Genomic DNA, 15,715 nt, shown 5'->3' on the forward strand with positions numbered 1-15,715 from the left:
AAGACGTCGGAAGTTATCTTAGCCATGTTCTATATGATCTCGGAAATTTCAATAACAGTGCAAAGAAACAGTGCAAACTGCAAGTACTTTATATTCCAGGGAAATATAGAGGTATATGATACCGAGTTTCATTCAAGTTCATCCAATTGACCTCGTACCAATTGTGACTAAAGAAATGACTACGTCCAAAAAAGAGGATTAACATGATCCCCAAATAATGCTGTAAAATACGAGTATCAGACAATGGTTACCCTGCTAAGTTCGCGAATTCGCCATTAGATACACTACCTTTTTTCAAATTTATTCAAAATCCAGTGAACCTGGTAGAATGGTACTACCACCTTGTAAACAAATTTCATTCAAACCCAAATACGCGTTGAAAGTAAAGATTTTTCTCACCAACATTAAGGAGCTTAAGGACATGACAGCCATAAGAGTTAGGTACCTACAACTTAGGAAATCACGCGCTGTGAGCAAGTGTTGGGCCTCTATTAAGTAGGGCAACCACAATGCTGCATATTTCTGAAACTCGTGAAAATGTCTGCTTGCAGGGTTATCTGAGTGGCATTAGTATGAATACTCCCCACAATTCTGGTAGAAAATATGAACCCAGGGTTGAGTCTCATAGCCTACAAAGGTCTCAGAACCGCGCAAGCCAGAAAAAAATAATTTAGTTGGTATTTTGCTGGTACTATAGATACTAAGTTCCTAAACCAACATTCAAAATGTTTTCGGTGCCTTAAAAAAGCGAACAATTTTTCTGATCGATATACAGTTAAATCTCAATAATTCGCATTCTCGGCTAATTCGTACTAATTTTTTGAACCTCAGAGTCAATTTTCTTTACTTGGTACTCCTGATAATTGGTAATACTGATAATTCGTACCGAACCGTCAGGCCCTTGACGATACGGATTAACGAGGTTCTACCCTAAAGTTTGGTTCGAAATACCATAAATTCCTATTTCGATATGGACATGTGACGTAAAGCGTTTCTTTGTCTTTTAGTCAAGCATGTAAGCATCTCATAAGGTAACTTGCCACCTACCGAAAACACAATTTTTATTTTTATCCTTCTGTCAATTCATTAAAATCATCGTAATTTGCAATGATTAAGCGATGTGAAAAGTATCGATTATCTAACTATTTAGAGACTGAAAGCCTATGTAAAGATGAGTAACTCCTTATAACCCTAACAGAACAGTTTAGAACATGATACGTTGAAGACCAGCACTAAATCCATAATTAATCCCAAGTTAGTACTAGTGTGTTTATCTAGTAGTAGTAGTTTGCATCCTTCCGATTACTTCAGTTTCTTCAGAATTCGGAAATAAATTAAGAAGACCTTATGACTGTTACCAATAACTAAGTCAATAACTAAACCCGAAAGCTGTTAACCTATGATATAAACAAATTATAGTGCAACCGAGTCATCCATACCACAATCATCATTTGGTTCCGTTTGAGTATGGCTTGAACTTCTCTGTCATATATCTGAACTTTCCTGTGAATCTCCAACATATCCCTCATCTGGACTATCGGCCAAAGGACCTGCAAGATGACGCAGCTTAGAATGTTCTGCTTCCTCATCTCCTTCAGGAATTGTTTCTGGTTCCATTTCATTGGTTTGTTGTCCCACGCATCGTCTCTTCACCTCTGTTGTTGCAGTGGAAGTACTGGTCGTTGGAGTTTGCGTTGCACTCGATGTCACTACAGTTTGAACGGGTGATGCAGTTGATTGCGCTAAGGACTGCTGTTGTGGCTGTGTTTGCGATTGCTGGGATGGAGGTCGTGAAATCACCGTTGATGGCGTACTACAGATCACTTGACCTGTTGGAGGAACTGATGCTGAATAATGGATTGGTTGCGCATGGTATCCTGGCAGGCAGGGAGGCCACTGTTGAAAACCGGATTGTGCAGCGTTAAGAGGATCTCCGGACAGGAGGACATGGTCACTAGTTTTATAACCTTCAGGTGGTGAAGGGAATTTCACAGGATGTAAAGGATACCCTTCGGCCGTGAATCGTATGTTTTGCATTGCATATTGGTCATAAGTGGGTGTTCCAGTGCGTTGTAGGAATTCCGCTTCCAGGCTATATCGAGCACCTGGATTCGAAGCGGAGGCGAACACTTTGTTGTGACTGCGATTATGTGGAAGTGTTCTGTAGAAATTTTGTTGATTCATTGGAACAGCTGGTCCCGCTGTGTGCATGTGGTTATTACTATAGTCATAGGCATATCCGTCTTGCCCTAGGAAACATACAGGATTCAAATGCACATCCACCTGATGCTGACCTCCTGCTTTCGCATGGAGGCCTCGAGGTATAGTGGACATGGGAGGCGGAGCGAATCGTGCTTGGATACCTGTCGGCCGGATTATTTGTGATCCGAACTGTCCTGGCAATTGGTAGCAATTATCAAATGTGCCCTGAATGCTACAGGGGCCTGTAGAACAATCACTTCCTTCATATTCACTATCATTTTTCAATTTATTCTTTACACTTTCTGCATCGTTTACTAGGTCTGGATTTTTATCCTGGTAATTTCGTAAGGACGATGGAGGGCTGCAGTATTGTGTGGGCATATTTCCACTGGAAATACCATGAGCATCACCTGCGTTAAGTGGAGGACTTGAAGCGGATGACCCAGTAAGCTGCATACTACCATTGTCCATCATATGCCCTGTGGGCATTGTGGGCACGTACATCATGAAATTTTGCTTCATCGAGCCCTCGCCAATCATTATTCCATTTTCCTTAGATGTCTTTGGGGACATATCCTCCTCATTTATTATAGACGGGCATTTTAGAAGTCCTGAATCACTTGTGGCGGTATCTGTTTTACGGCTCTTATTTTTGGGGCTCTTTTTCCTGCACTTTATTACAATTGTGCAGAGTAAAAGGATAAATATGAAACCGGCACCACCACCACCAGCTATGATTATATTCATGTAGTTTCTTGAAAACGAAACTTCCTTCGCGATGGGCATTTCCTTCATGAGGACACGTATTGTGTAATTGCTGAAACTTGTTCCTGCTGTATTGCGGCCTATGCAAGAGAAAGTTCCATTATCTTCCGGCCCTACGTTGTAGATGAAAACTTCGCTGCGTTTTTCCTCACCGCCAGATTCATCAATGTAGTAATACATATGGAGATTCTCCAAGAGAGTATCATTATTAAGAACCTGACCATTGAAAAGCCAAAGAACTGTCGCTTCGGGAATCGCACGGACAGTGCACATCAGTGATATGTTCCGTCCTTCCACTATTTCCGTATATGCTGACTTAGGATCTATATCAGGTAGACAGGCCAATTCGTCCTTCTTGAGGGACTTAATAACTTGTCCTTTAAGCCGTGGTGGTTCAAGACACCGCGGTTCCTCTTCCTGAGGCGTATTGTAATTAATCAGCCACGCATGAACGTCTGTTAGTCTACAATCGCACGTCCATCTGTTACTCTGCAAGTTGATTCCATGCAGTGATTTCGGAAGGATGTGGCTGCCTTGAATGAAGGCGATGCGGTTGCCGTCCAACCGCAGCCATTCGAGATTGTCCATGCCTATGAACGCTTCATTCTCCACCTTCTCAATCTGACAATTGCTTAATTCTAAAGTCGTTAAAAATGCTAAATATCTAAAGGCTGCACTTCTTAATTCTCTAATTGGGTTCCCACTGAGGGAAAGTCGCATGAGTGATGTGTAATCTTGGAACGTTTCGCTTGGTACTTGCTGCAGCATGTTATCGGTGAGATCCAACTCGACTAGATTCGACAGACCCCTAAAGGCCCGTTCATGGATCTTAATCAATTGATTACGCGCAAAGAATATTTTCTGGAGATTTATTAAATCCATCCGAAGGAAACGTTCATTCTGCAATACCTGCAGGCTGTTCCCTGAAAAGTTCAAGACTTGGGTTCCCGCGTCCATTCCTTCTGGTATACTGGATAAAAGTCGGTCACCGCATTCCACCGTCTGCTTCCCACCTTTCCACTTGCATATACAGAACGATGGACACGCTGATGTCAATTTGTCACTCATAAATGCTATAAATGTCAAAAACGTGACAAGGATTAGATGATAAGAGAATGACCCCCGGCGGCGACTGTTCATTTTTATCATAATAGCGAAAGCGTCAGTGTAGGGAGGATTTCAATTGGTCCGCCTTCGTTGTTGTGAACGCTTTTGTTCCCGGCGGACGTGAACATGAATGAGTAGTGGCAGGTCCTTATTTTCGAACTTGTTTTAAGTAAAATTGATGTTCAATGTATCGAGATGATGTCCTTTTTGTCGGTGAATGAAAAGGATGTCAGCTTATTAATATGCCCAACCAGGAGATGCTCCTAATGATACAGCACGACGACGATGACTCGATATCATCTTCTATCCCCCATCATAGATCCTTTCATATCACAATGGCAGATGGCAACGTTCATTAGTTGGATGTATCAGTGCTAATCGCTGGCAGCTTCAATTTCTTTCGTTCTTGTCTTGATCCTGTCTGTCACATCCCCTTTATCCGACCAACCTTCCCGCTGAATTGAATCCTTTTGACTTGAGCTTGGCACCGAATCAAGCGTCTGTTGTCGCCGTGGGGGATGATGGTAGCTGCCTACGATATTCCTTGATGCTTGAGTTCCTCCTTGCTTTCGTTGTCGATACTCTTGCTAATAACGCTCGGGTGAAATTATTGCAAAGCTAGTTGACAATAGCTTTCCAGTTGACTCAATGCCGAGCTCTCCCGTGAAAAAACGTTTCCATTAGTGTTTGCACAGACGATGAGGTTAGTGATGGTGTCAACTTGTCAGTGTATCTGAAAAGATATAAAAGAATGATGAAGGATGCCATAAATGTTTGAAGCGAAAATAATGGGGAGAAATTGTGCACTATGTGTTATTTGCTTAATGGAGTCGTTTGATTGATAGTTTGATCAAATCAATTTGAACATGTTTTGGGTTTTGTAACGTGGAGCAAGTTAAGGGTAAAATGCAGAATTTTAGCTATGTAGAATCTAATGGTATGCACCTGAATTCACCTGCAAGGACTTTGCATAAAAAGATGAATTCAAATTGGAACAATGAATTCGCATTTACTGAAATGGCTTGTGTTGTGTAGCGTTAACTTCCTGGAGATCATTTTATTTCTTAACATTGACTTGTACTGTCGTGTTGCTATCAATGAAATAATAAAGGAAACGAAAGGTCGTTTTCTTCCTGATAAAGATTTAAATCAGCTGAGGAAGCTCGAAAATAGGTGGAAATCCGTTAAAAGATAGAAAAGAAATAAGTAGCCCTTTGGGATGTCGACAATCCTTCGAGAAAAAGAAAACTGCTCCCAGGGAACCGCAATGGGCGTGGGCTCACAAAAGTCGATTACTGGCGTCTCCAAAAGTGTTTATATCCAGTAATCAAAAATTAAAGCAATTATTAAGAGAAAACCAAAATAACTGGAATAGGTGGGAGTTACATGGAAATATGTGCCTTTTATATACTTAAGCTTTATCTCCCAATTCTGTATTTTTCAAAAAGTCAGTGTAGAGATTTCATTTCCTTAGTTGGCAGTATAAGTCATTGAGACAATGCTTGAAATGCACGAATCGAGCAGATCGATCTGGGCGAAGAACAGGAAGTGCTGGGCAAGTTAAATATAGCGACGACTCAAAGACAGGGTGTTGCCATTGAATTCTAAGAACTATGCACGGTAACCTTGCACACGAACAACTGCGTTAAACTAAAGGAGCCAAAGGATTTAGTAGTGTTAAATGAATTATAATGAGGAAGGCGTACCAAGCCACCGAAACTACAATAGCATAACATAGCCATGGCATACCGGCAAAGTAGTCTGCTAGAACTGACGCTGGAAGCAAGGTAAAAGTTGGTTGGGTCGCACATAAAGTGATAAAGAAGGTCTACCCTTCTCCCCATGTTTCAATGCCTTTGTACATTTTGTCATAGTTGATTTTAAAGATTTCTTTCATGAACCCTTCTCAGAAACTGCGCAACCCAGAAACGTGGAAAAAAGTCACGAAGTTCCCATTACATATTTGCGGGGTATTAAGCCTGTCGATTGAATCAAAACCAAGTGACCAAGGAGAACTTCCACGTATTCACACTGACTTCCTGATCGTGATGTAGTTGGCAGATGCTCGAACCCTGCACGTGGGCTCATTTGAAGTGGCTTCAGCAACGAAAGTTTCCCAGAAATTGTCTGGGATTATGGGAGCCGGGTTAGCCCTCTGGAGAATTCCTAGGGGATGTGCTCTCGACCCACTTATATGCAGTTGGCACCCTAGTGGAAACTACCACTGGGGTGGCGACTCTAGTAATGTCCACATCTTTCGGGTTTCAAACGTGGAGTTGGACTGCACAGCTCCAGTGCCATACTCTCTAGTTCGACGAGGGTTTTAGGTAGGTCTTGCATCCACCAGTATGATTGCTTCGCCTAGTATCGTTGGGCTTGTCACAACAGAGCTCTGATTGAGACTGACGCCGTGAATTCATTTATATACATTACACACTACCTGCAAATAAAACAATTCTACACTCAAATGTTCTTACACCTTACATACACAAAACCATACATGAAACGTTTGAGCTTCCGGTTTTCGACTTGTTCAGTTGTAGTAATTTCATTAAATTGATATCGAGGAAAAAGTGTACATGGTATAATTCAGATCACTACTAGGGGTGGCCGCGGTTGGTAAAGAAGGTTTTACGGACAAAAAAATATTTAGTATTTGGAGGACATACAATGGGGAAAACATCATCCACTTCTCAAGAAGTTGGAAATGGATTGGCTTAAAAGCTACTAAGGGAAATTTTGAAAATAAATACTAGGTTTCCATAGAAATTCGCTTTATTTAGTAAGCGAAGTCTAGAGAAAGCGGCTAGTAGCTAACAGCTGGGAATGCAGTCATAAGTGAAAAATATTCCCTCTGATGCGATGCTGACAATTTGTGATGCGTAAAATACAAAAACTGTACACACAAAAATTTGACCTAATATAACTTTGATATTGATAGGAAGATTCGCACCAAACTTTCTAATATCGTGCCCTAATTACGAATGGTAATGCACTTGTTCTGCGAGGGATTTTAGGGAGCTGTTTACCACAAATTTACAAATTCTGTCCATATAATGTACTATTACTAACTTTAATGAAGCAGTTATCTGGATGGAAAGTATTTTGAAGAATCGATTTTACATTGTGTATCTATGAATGAATTTCTCCTCACTTAAAATTAACAGTCGACACATCGAAAGACGAAGAGCCCTTTGCAATGTTGGATTCGGTACTACCATTTTATATCCCTAAATCAGCATCAATTTGGAGTCCTATAGCATCAATACTCTGTTTCTACTGTCATTGAAAGTAACTCAGGGAAGCTCACATTCCCTTTATATCTCATGGCCCACCTAAGGTGATATGTCAAAGATCATGGGAGACCAAGTATTATCACGCCTGAATGTTATTTGTGGTAGGAAAGAGTATCAGGTAAGGATGCAATCTGTCACACAATGGTGTACATCCGATTGTGACTAACGATAGTCAATTCATTGACCTACTCTTAACCAAGAATGTGATAGTGGCTTCCTTTTGAATTGGGAATCGGAGGGATAGATACGTAACATGCTCCTCCAAATAGAAGTGAAATCATCTGGGCCATCGATGCAATCAAGCAGGGTGAAGCCACTAGAATTAACGATTCCTCGCGGAACTATTCCCAGGAGCTGCTTCAGTGTTTCCAGAGCTATCTTATCTGAACATCCTGGGAATTTTTCCAGTCAGATAAGAAGGGTTAAGAATCAATTTTGGTTCAGTGTGATAATTGAAAGGATGTTTGCATGCTCATTGCCACCGAGAAGATATTAGCTTAAATTATGCGGAACGCATCAAGGGAGGCCTCGGAAGCTTGATCGATGTAGAGCCGAATAGTTTGCGCTCTGGTTATCCTATAGATTTTTGTGGAACTTGCGCGAAGTTTGAATCTCCGCTCCATCTGTTTTTCAACGATTTCACGAGGGCTTTCAAAAAAGTCAACAGATTGTCTATTTAAAAACCATAGGGGAAGCAGGCGACAAACCCCAGAGGTAATTATAGCTGTAGCCAAACCGACCTATAACGGCTGAAATTGTCACATGCTCGATTCTGCAACCCAGAGTAATTTGAATCTATTCATTATTCCTCTCAGCCCACATTATAATGCTCACTAATTGAAGATTCCGCTCACATCAAAATGCAATCAATAATTGCAATGTTAACACATTGTGAAAGTGGAGTCCGTCGTTATTTGTTCTGAGGGCGTTCTTCACATTGCCTTTGCTGGAAGGGTCTTATGAACAATGTCATCTTTCCTTAGACACCTCGCACTGCCGGTATTTAATTTCTTTATTTATTTATTTTATCGATAATAAATGGAGAATACTTCAGTTACTTATTTCATATAAGTACACATGAAAATCAAAAAAAAAAATTACAATCAATCAATAATTCTATTTTTGGCTAGGAATAAAACCAGAGGAGCAAGCTGCAAACCGTTATAATCACATAAAATTCTGAGCGAGAGGTGTTGAAATGTGTTTCTGAGTCTACACAGCTGTCTATGAAGTCTTTATACAGTTTGGAAACATAACGGGTGTCGAGGAGTTTGCAATATGCCCAAGAGAAAGGTGTCCTGCGAGTATCTCCCATCCAAGAGGAAAGTCATATATCTGCAAGGAGACATACAAACCAGTCACTGATGGAATAGTAAAATTACGGACCGACATCAAGGCAGTCTTTCCAGCCATTGAAAGGTCCCTCAATAGTAACAAATGAATGAAAATATAGAAGCACCTGCCAGATCAACTGAAAGAAGCAACAAAGAAGAATAATTTAAACTATTTAAAGCAATTGTGTAAAAAACCCGATAGGACCAGTGTAGCAGGATAGATTAACAAACTCGGAGAGCTTGGTAAAGGTCTAATTAAGAGGTCGCCTCATGGTTCTGAATGGCTTCAGAAAACTGTCGAATCACAATTTAATTTGGCAGAAGAAAACCAGATGGGCATATTGAAAATGATTGCAGGATATTGGAGCTCGGCAAAGAAGGAAGGACAGTGGCCCCTGGCTACACCAATCTAAGGATTGGAAACATTAAGCCAAAGGAACTGAATTCCAAAAAGTGATGGATAAACCCATTCCTGAAATTGAGAAATGGCTTCAGCTGAGATGCGGGTATTATAAACTACAACCTTATACGATTTCTATGAGGACAAAGTGGCTTCTTTAAAGGAACTATTTTTAGCGCTTTGACCTGAATTACTTTCCATATTTACCTAAATTTGATTATGCACTAGATGACATGAGGCATGCGCTACTTCTCTGTCCGATATTCGAGCCCCAGAGAAAGGAACTAAACGAAGTGCTCAAATGAATTTATGCTCAGAAGATATAATTGAGAATTACTGGTCATGTCCTTTTACCGGAATTCCCAACTTGAATACCGAACAAGTGGAGCTTGTGCCTAGTCATAGAGCTAAAATTAGGGAAAATCTCTTGAAGGTACTTAAGTAACGATAGTCCATATAAAGCAGGAAATAATGTGTAAATTTTATTCCTTAAACTCTAATTACTTTGGCGAAAGTCGAGAACTTTGAAGTTAAATTTCTCACTTTGTAATTACCTCCAACTTTTCAATAGACTAAATGACCTATTTATATTGAGTATGAGAGCTTCCATATTTTTTACATACCGTCTACCTTATTAGGTAGTCCTTTTGATGTGTTCGAATGCTTTTCAGCGTTTTATGGGGCGCTGGTACTCTTTAATTTAATGAATAAGAAGGAAAAAATGGGCTCATCATCACGCATACATTACTTCCCCTCCGAAGTATCTAAAGGCATGAGTTTTGCTTCACGATAACGAACTCCTGCTTTTCATTTTCGCCATGCAGTGAAAATTTCCCTATGGGGGGAGGATAGCAAGACGGCAACAGGCTGATGAAGAGCTTACCGTGTTTCGTCTGAGGACCCCCATCATCGATTCTCCACTCGAAGGAGGCAAAATATCTCATAGTGAAATATATGTTGAATTCACGGCATTTCAAATACTTTACTCTAGGCAACCACACCCTGAAGAACCTATTCCAACCGGAGATTACTTTGTAAAACATATTTTTACCTTTCCATAAAGTTCTAGTATTTTATCTAGCGGAGAATTTCGCCGTGAGTTAAAGAGGGCGACGGGGCATACCGTAAGTATTTTATACCCTTGGGAATGTTTTTTAGGAGAAAATTCTGCTGAAGTATGTTTAACTTTTGCGGTAAAGGGGTATCTATGTGCCTAGAACTCTGAGCCATATCTTGATTGGAATTATAGCCTGAATTCTTAAAATCGAGCGGCTCCAATGCGGGAGACTGAACGGGCGGAATAATAATTAGACCTCCCGCAGCTTTAAATAAATTTCTAAGAAGTATGACTCAAGTTCGTAATTGTTTTTCGGCTTTCGCTTTCAATTATGACTTGATTTTGCTTTATCTTTTGCTTGAGTGCCCACCCAGTGAATGTGATTTTCATTATCTGGTCGTTGAGAATGTTGCCCTTTTCCAAGCCATTCATAAGTCATCTAGAACCGATTGCATTCCACGTGCCAATGCGCCCCATGTGGCATATTAAGCGTTTAGTTACGCCAAAAGTAACAAAGTTTGTGATTTATCTCTCAACATGGCTAATATCTCGTCCTCAAGGATTCCATACTTTCGCACAAGGATCCTTTGCACCCGTCTCAAATTGCGCCCGGATTGAAATATCTCAAGGGTATCTATCGAGTGTCCATCGAGAAATTTTTGAAGGACCATTCATTGCAACCAATGTATCATCCACTCTCGCTTGAGCGCTTTTAAGAGCTTCAACGTAAAGATGCAATTATGGTTGGCCCAGGGACCATTTCAACCAGACCTTCAACGTTTCGTGCTAATGGAGTTAGTGCCATGGCCAGAGAGAATAGAGAATTACCCTTGCGGGGAGGTTTCTTGATTGGCCATCGCTTAAGCGAATAAAGTGCCACAGAATGGGGTAAAAATGGCAGAGGATGGGAAAATATTTGCTACGGGCTGTTACTGTTGTTGCTTCGTTATGTGCTCAAATATTTAAACACAGATTACAAGCAAATAGAACACACTTTTGCGTTCGGTGTTTGACTTTGAGATTAACAGGTCATGCCGAGCGATGTTGGGTAGAACCCTCTCGGGAGCGTTTGGGTGTGACTTGGCGAAAGCCAGGTGTTTTCGTGTCAATATTAGCCATTTGGATGAAATTTCGTAAAACGCACGGGTGAAGCTCTTGGTGTGGAGGAAGCTATTGAGATTTTATTTATGCCGTAGATTGCTTTCGTCTCTTGTCTGATGGGAGCGTAAAGGAACACAGAGAATTATACGTTATGAAATCTAGATAAACAGGAGTGACAGAATGTAAACGAAATATTGATTGGAATTGTTTATGTTCATATTAGTAGAAAGTTGTCCCAAAGTAACTAGAGTAAATAGAATTGCACACTACTCGTCCTCAGGTTCTGCAGGTTAGTTGCCTTGATTTTATCTTGGTAGAAGCATAGATACGAAGCCGTTTCTAAAAGAATTTATTGTAAGCGTCCATAGCTCCGAGCAAATAGTCTCTTAGAAGGAAGAGGTATATATTTCAGAATTCAACCAAAGAACAGAGAATTGTTGACTTATAGCGTATTGATTTAACGTATATCAGTAAAATTTCATCAATTGTTGCATATGAAGTAAGACCACCGTGTCTAATTTGCGCCGTCTAGTTAGGAGAAGGACGCTTCAGGTTTGAAAAGTTTTGCGTATTTGTTGTTTAAGGATATTTATGCAGAACTGGGTCATTTGTACTTAGCTAGCAATGTATGCATTTCGCGTATCAGACCATTCATTCTAGTATGATATTGATATTCAACGTTTTTGTTTGCTATAAATTTACACAAAAGATACAACTTTTACCTCCTATAACTTTGTCCAGATAGCTCAGTGGTTAGAGCACTAGGCTGTCATACGGAAGGTCGCGGTTCAAATCTCACTGGGGGCAGTGGAATCGTGATTTGACGTCGGATACCAGTCGACTCAGCTGTGAATGAGTACCTGAGTCAAATCAGGGTAATAATCTCGGGCGAGCGCAATGCTGACCACATTGCCTCCTAGTGTACCGTTACGGTCTTGAATGAAGCGCTCTAACACACTTCAAGGCCCTGATCCAATATGGATTGTTGCGCCAACGATTATTATTATTATAACTTTGTCAATGCTGGCAGAGTTTCAATGCAATTTACTTCTAGGATAAAATTGAGAGGGTCTTCCCTTCCATCGGTTGGATTTTTCGGTTGGGTGGTCCGTTAAAGAAATGGTAAATTTCCAGACTCCACACTAATCCCTTTTCCACTCAATGTCGAAACCAATTCTTGCTTCGAAAAGTATTAATCAACGCCTATGATTTAATACAACATGACTATATTAGGTAAAAAATGTTACGCGCTCCCTTTGCATGTATGGAGACTCCCCTTAAACTCAATATAGAACCATGTTACCCATTACATGCGTAGGTGTTCACAGTTCCAATCTTCCAATTTCATGTCAACCGTTAAAATCGGTCAACGCTGCACCAACCGGTATCTGGTCTAGACCTACTTAAGCGATTATTTCAGTCTTAAAAGTTTTTCTTTTCCGATTTTGTTTACTTATTTTGATCGATAATATGTTCAAGGACAGCCTTTATCCCGTTCACAAGCGGGGTCGGCTCGTCGTGATTCGTTTCGCCATTTGGTTCAATCTAAAGCCTGATCTGGATGCAATCGCGAGGCTTTGAAATCCCAATTAAAGGTATCAAGCTACCGTTATTTCAGCTGGACTTTTTTCTCGTTTGCCATCGATATAATCATAATCGGATGTCATCAAAACCTGTCACTAGTCGGTAATATTGTTCTTCTCCATTACCGCAAGACGCCGTTCATTGTCTTTTATAGTCGGTCAACACCCAGAAGCATTGAGCGCTTCAGAATTAACGCTATTGCGGTAAATTTGAGGTTCGTTGTTGTGTTGTGGAATGCCCCTTCATCCAGGTGGCGCTAATGTTTGAAGCAATTTTCTAACGTAGTTCTGCATTGCTGATAACATTGATCCGAGATATTTAAATCGGTCATTTCTGAGCAGGTCTTTGCCGTTGCTAGTGATTATGTCTGTTTCATGGGGGTTTCATTCCTTTCATTTCTAGACAAGTTGCTCGTTATTATTTTTGCTATTAGACACTAGGAAAACATCATCTGCATCAAGTAGGGTATAGGGCGCTGTATGTTGGATCTCCCGGGTGACGGTGTCCGTAATAAGAAAAACGAGAAGTGGTGAGAGGGCGCTACCTTGATGATCACCGACGCACGAGTCCTTCTGACGTTAATGTGTTGCCGTATAGCATACCAGATGAGTTCCTGTAGCACACGGTCAAACGCTTCCTCTAGATCCAGAAATGCAATGCAATGTTAAGAGGGCCATACTTCTCCATGAGTAACCGCGCAGCATGTATTACGTTGAAAAAAACTCTCTTCCACATTAGTCCAACCGTTTCGACCATTCATTTGAAAATTTGGGTGTTTAGTTCAAAAAGAGGGGCCGTGAACCATAGACATGGAAGAAAGTTTCTTCTCAATTGGTCCGATCCTATATCAACCGGATGCGATTGAGGACTTCCTCAATGCTCAAATAAAGTAATTTCGATTCGGCCTCATCTGGACCTAAATATACAGGCGGATTTCACTAGGACAAAATGTCGTGTTTGCTATCACACATATGTTAAAACAATAAAGCGATTACCACCAGTAGCCACTTTCGGTCACGGTCATCCCAGGACAGAAGTGAAGTGGCGTCTGATTAGCCTCTCCTCTCTCTATACACATATTTCGCAGCGGGCGTCGAACGGTTTCTATACAGTAGAAATCAACAATAAAGGCTTTTCCCAATACATGGTTCTTAGGCGTTATTTTTCCCACGATGTCGATATCGTCAGCATATCCCGGTAGTTGGATGGACTGGAAGAGGATGGTGTTTCTCGCATTTACCTTTACTTCACGAATCACTTTTCCACGACCAGATAATTAGATCGTTGTTAATGTTACTCGAGAGTGATCCTGTTGTTTTTATCTGGCCTAATCGTGGCACGATTGTGGACATTAGCGATAAATATCGTAGCAAATCGCAGACAGCTTCTAGCTGTATATTGATGAAGTATTCTCCGAACATGCTCCACTTACCGGACAAAACCGTGGAAAATAGCATGGGACCAGTCGAAGAACGGTCGATTAATGCAGCGGCTACTCCTGAGCAGAAGTATGTGGAGAAATTACCTCTATAAGCTCAATTTGGATGAACGGCCAGACTATCCTACATGTGCCTGCACAAGATTCGAAAGCCGAAGAAGAAACTTTAAAGGTGAAAAGTGTGGTGAGCTATATGGTGAAGTAGGATACAGGGTAGAATGTAGTAGTTGCTAAAGGAAGCACAAGCTAAGGGAGGCATAGAAACAAATTAATGCAATTAACACCGCGCACAGCAGTAGCAACAAATCCACCAACAATTAACAAAAGGGACTTTGTGAAGAAAATATGCTAGGTTTCAATCGGTAAGAGTTCAGCATGCTGATGGAAGGATTTCTTTCTGCTACAACGAAAAAAGACGGCAGACATTGAATCAATTTTAATAAACTTTAATTTTACATCAAATCTTTCAACTTTCATTTGATTAAAAGGAAACTACATACCATTAATACCGACGTGAACCAAGAATGCAGCCTTTATGCCTTTTTTATAAAAATTTAAAAAGTGGCGAACAAATTTAGTTAATGACTTCTCCGAAGTCCTCTATTTATATGGCTACCATAAACTTCTTCTACTATTCTGCGCCACGTAATTCTAGAACAACCCACTGTAGATCGTCCAGTCCTGACGCCGCCATTTATGGTTACCGATATCCCCAGATGAGGTATAGGGTGTCCACTATACCTACTTGCCTCTACGCTCTCCAAGGCCTCCCGAAAATGCTACACTCATCAAGTGTTTCTACAATGACCCACTCTTTGGCCACACTAGGATAATGACGTATCTTAAGTTATCACTCTTTCATAAAATATGAACCACAGGCCAATGTCTATTTTGCAGTCAACACATCTATCGATACCGAGCCCGTACATTAAAGGAGCTCTTGTTTGAAGCGGTCGTCTTCCATATGCTACTTTCAAAACAATTGTACTTGAACCAGAGACAAGAGGGCTCTCTAGTACAGCAGCGCAATGGCGCAAGAGGGAAAGGAGTACCAACATCTTACCTCACCTGATCCCAGAATGTGCAGCCTATATTGCTGAATTTCACGCTGAAGCTGAAGTAAGAGAGCATTCTGAGCAGTTTCCATATGACTGTCGAGAAACGTTCGCACATTCCCGAACTCAGTCACCGCTGATGGAATCGAATAGTCAAATGAAAAGACTAGTCCAATTGGAAAGGGTGAGAGCCTTTTCTGAAGCCGTTCACAAGTCTCCATACGTTTTAATCACCCTTTACGACATATAAGGAGAATTGTTTCAGCGGGCACCGACTTCTCTTTTCAATAATGAATATAATTATTCCGGATGAAGCTTACCCTAAAGTTTAGTGACTTTTTCCTTCTGCTCTCTCAGATTTGCTTAAGATCAAAGA

General features: G+C 40.8%; 1 protein-coding gene across 1 annotated transcript in view; it reads right to left on the reverse strand.

Annotated features, from left to right (window-relative positions):
- Window positions 1-690: 690 nt before the first annotated feature.
- Window positions 691-15,715, reverse strand: part of LOC119646705 — a 203,492-nt gene continuing 188,467 nt past the window's right edge. The window contains exon 4 of the mRNA XM_038047282.1: window positions 691-4,807. Coding sequence (XP_037903210.1) covers window positions 1,486-4,116 — 2,631 coding nt within the window. The 5' untranslated portion in view covers window positions 4,117-4,807 and the 3' untranslated portion in view covers window positions 691-1,485. The remainder of the gene's footprint in view (window positions 4,808-15,715) is intronic.

This window comes from Hermetia illucens, chromosome 1 (assembly GCF_905115235.1).
Source record: "Hermetia illucens chromosome 1, iHerIll2.2.curated.20191125, whole genome shotgun sequence".
Taxonomy (NCBI): domain Eukaryota; kingdom Metazoa; phylum Arthropoda; class Insecta; order Diptera; family Stratiomyidae; genus Hermetia; species Hermetia illucens.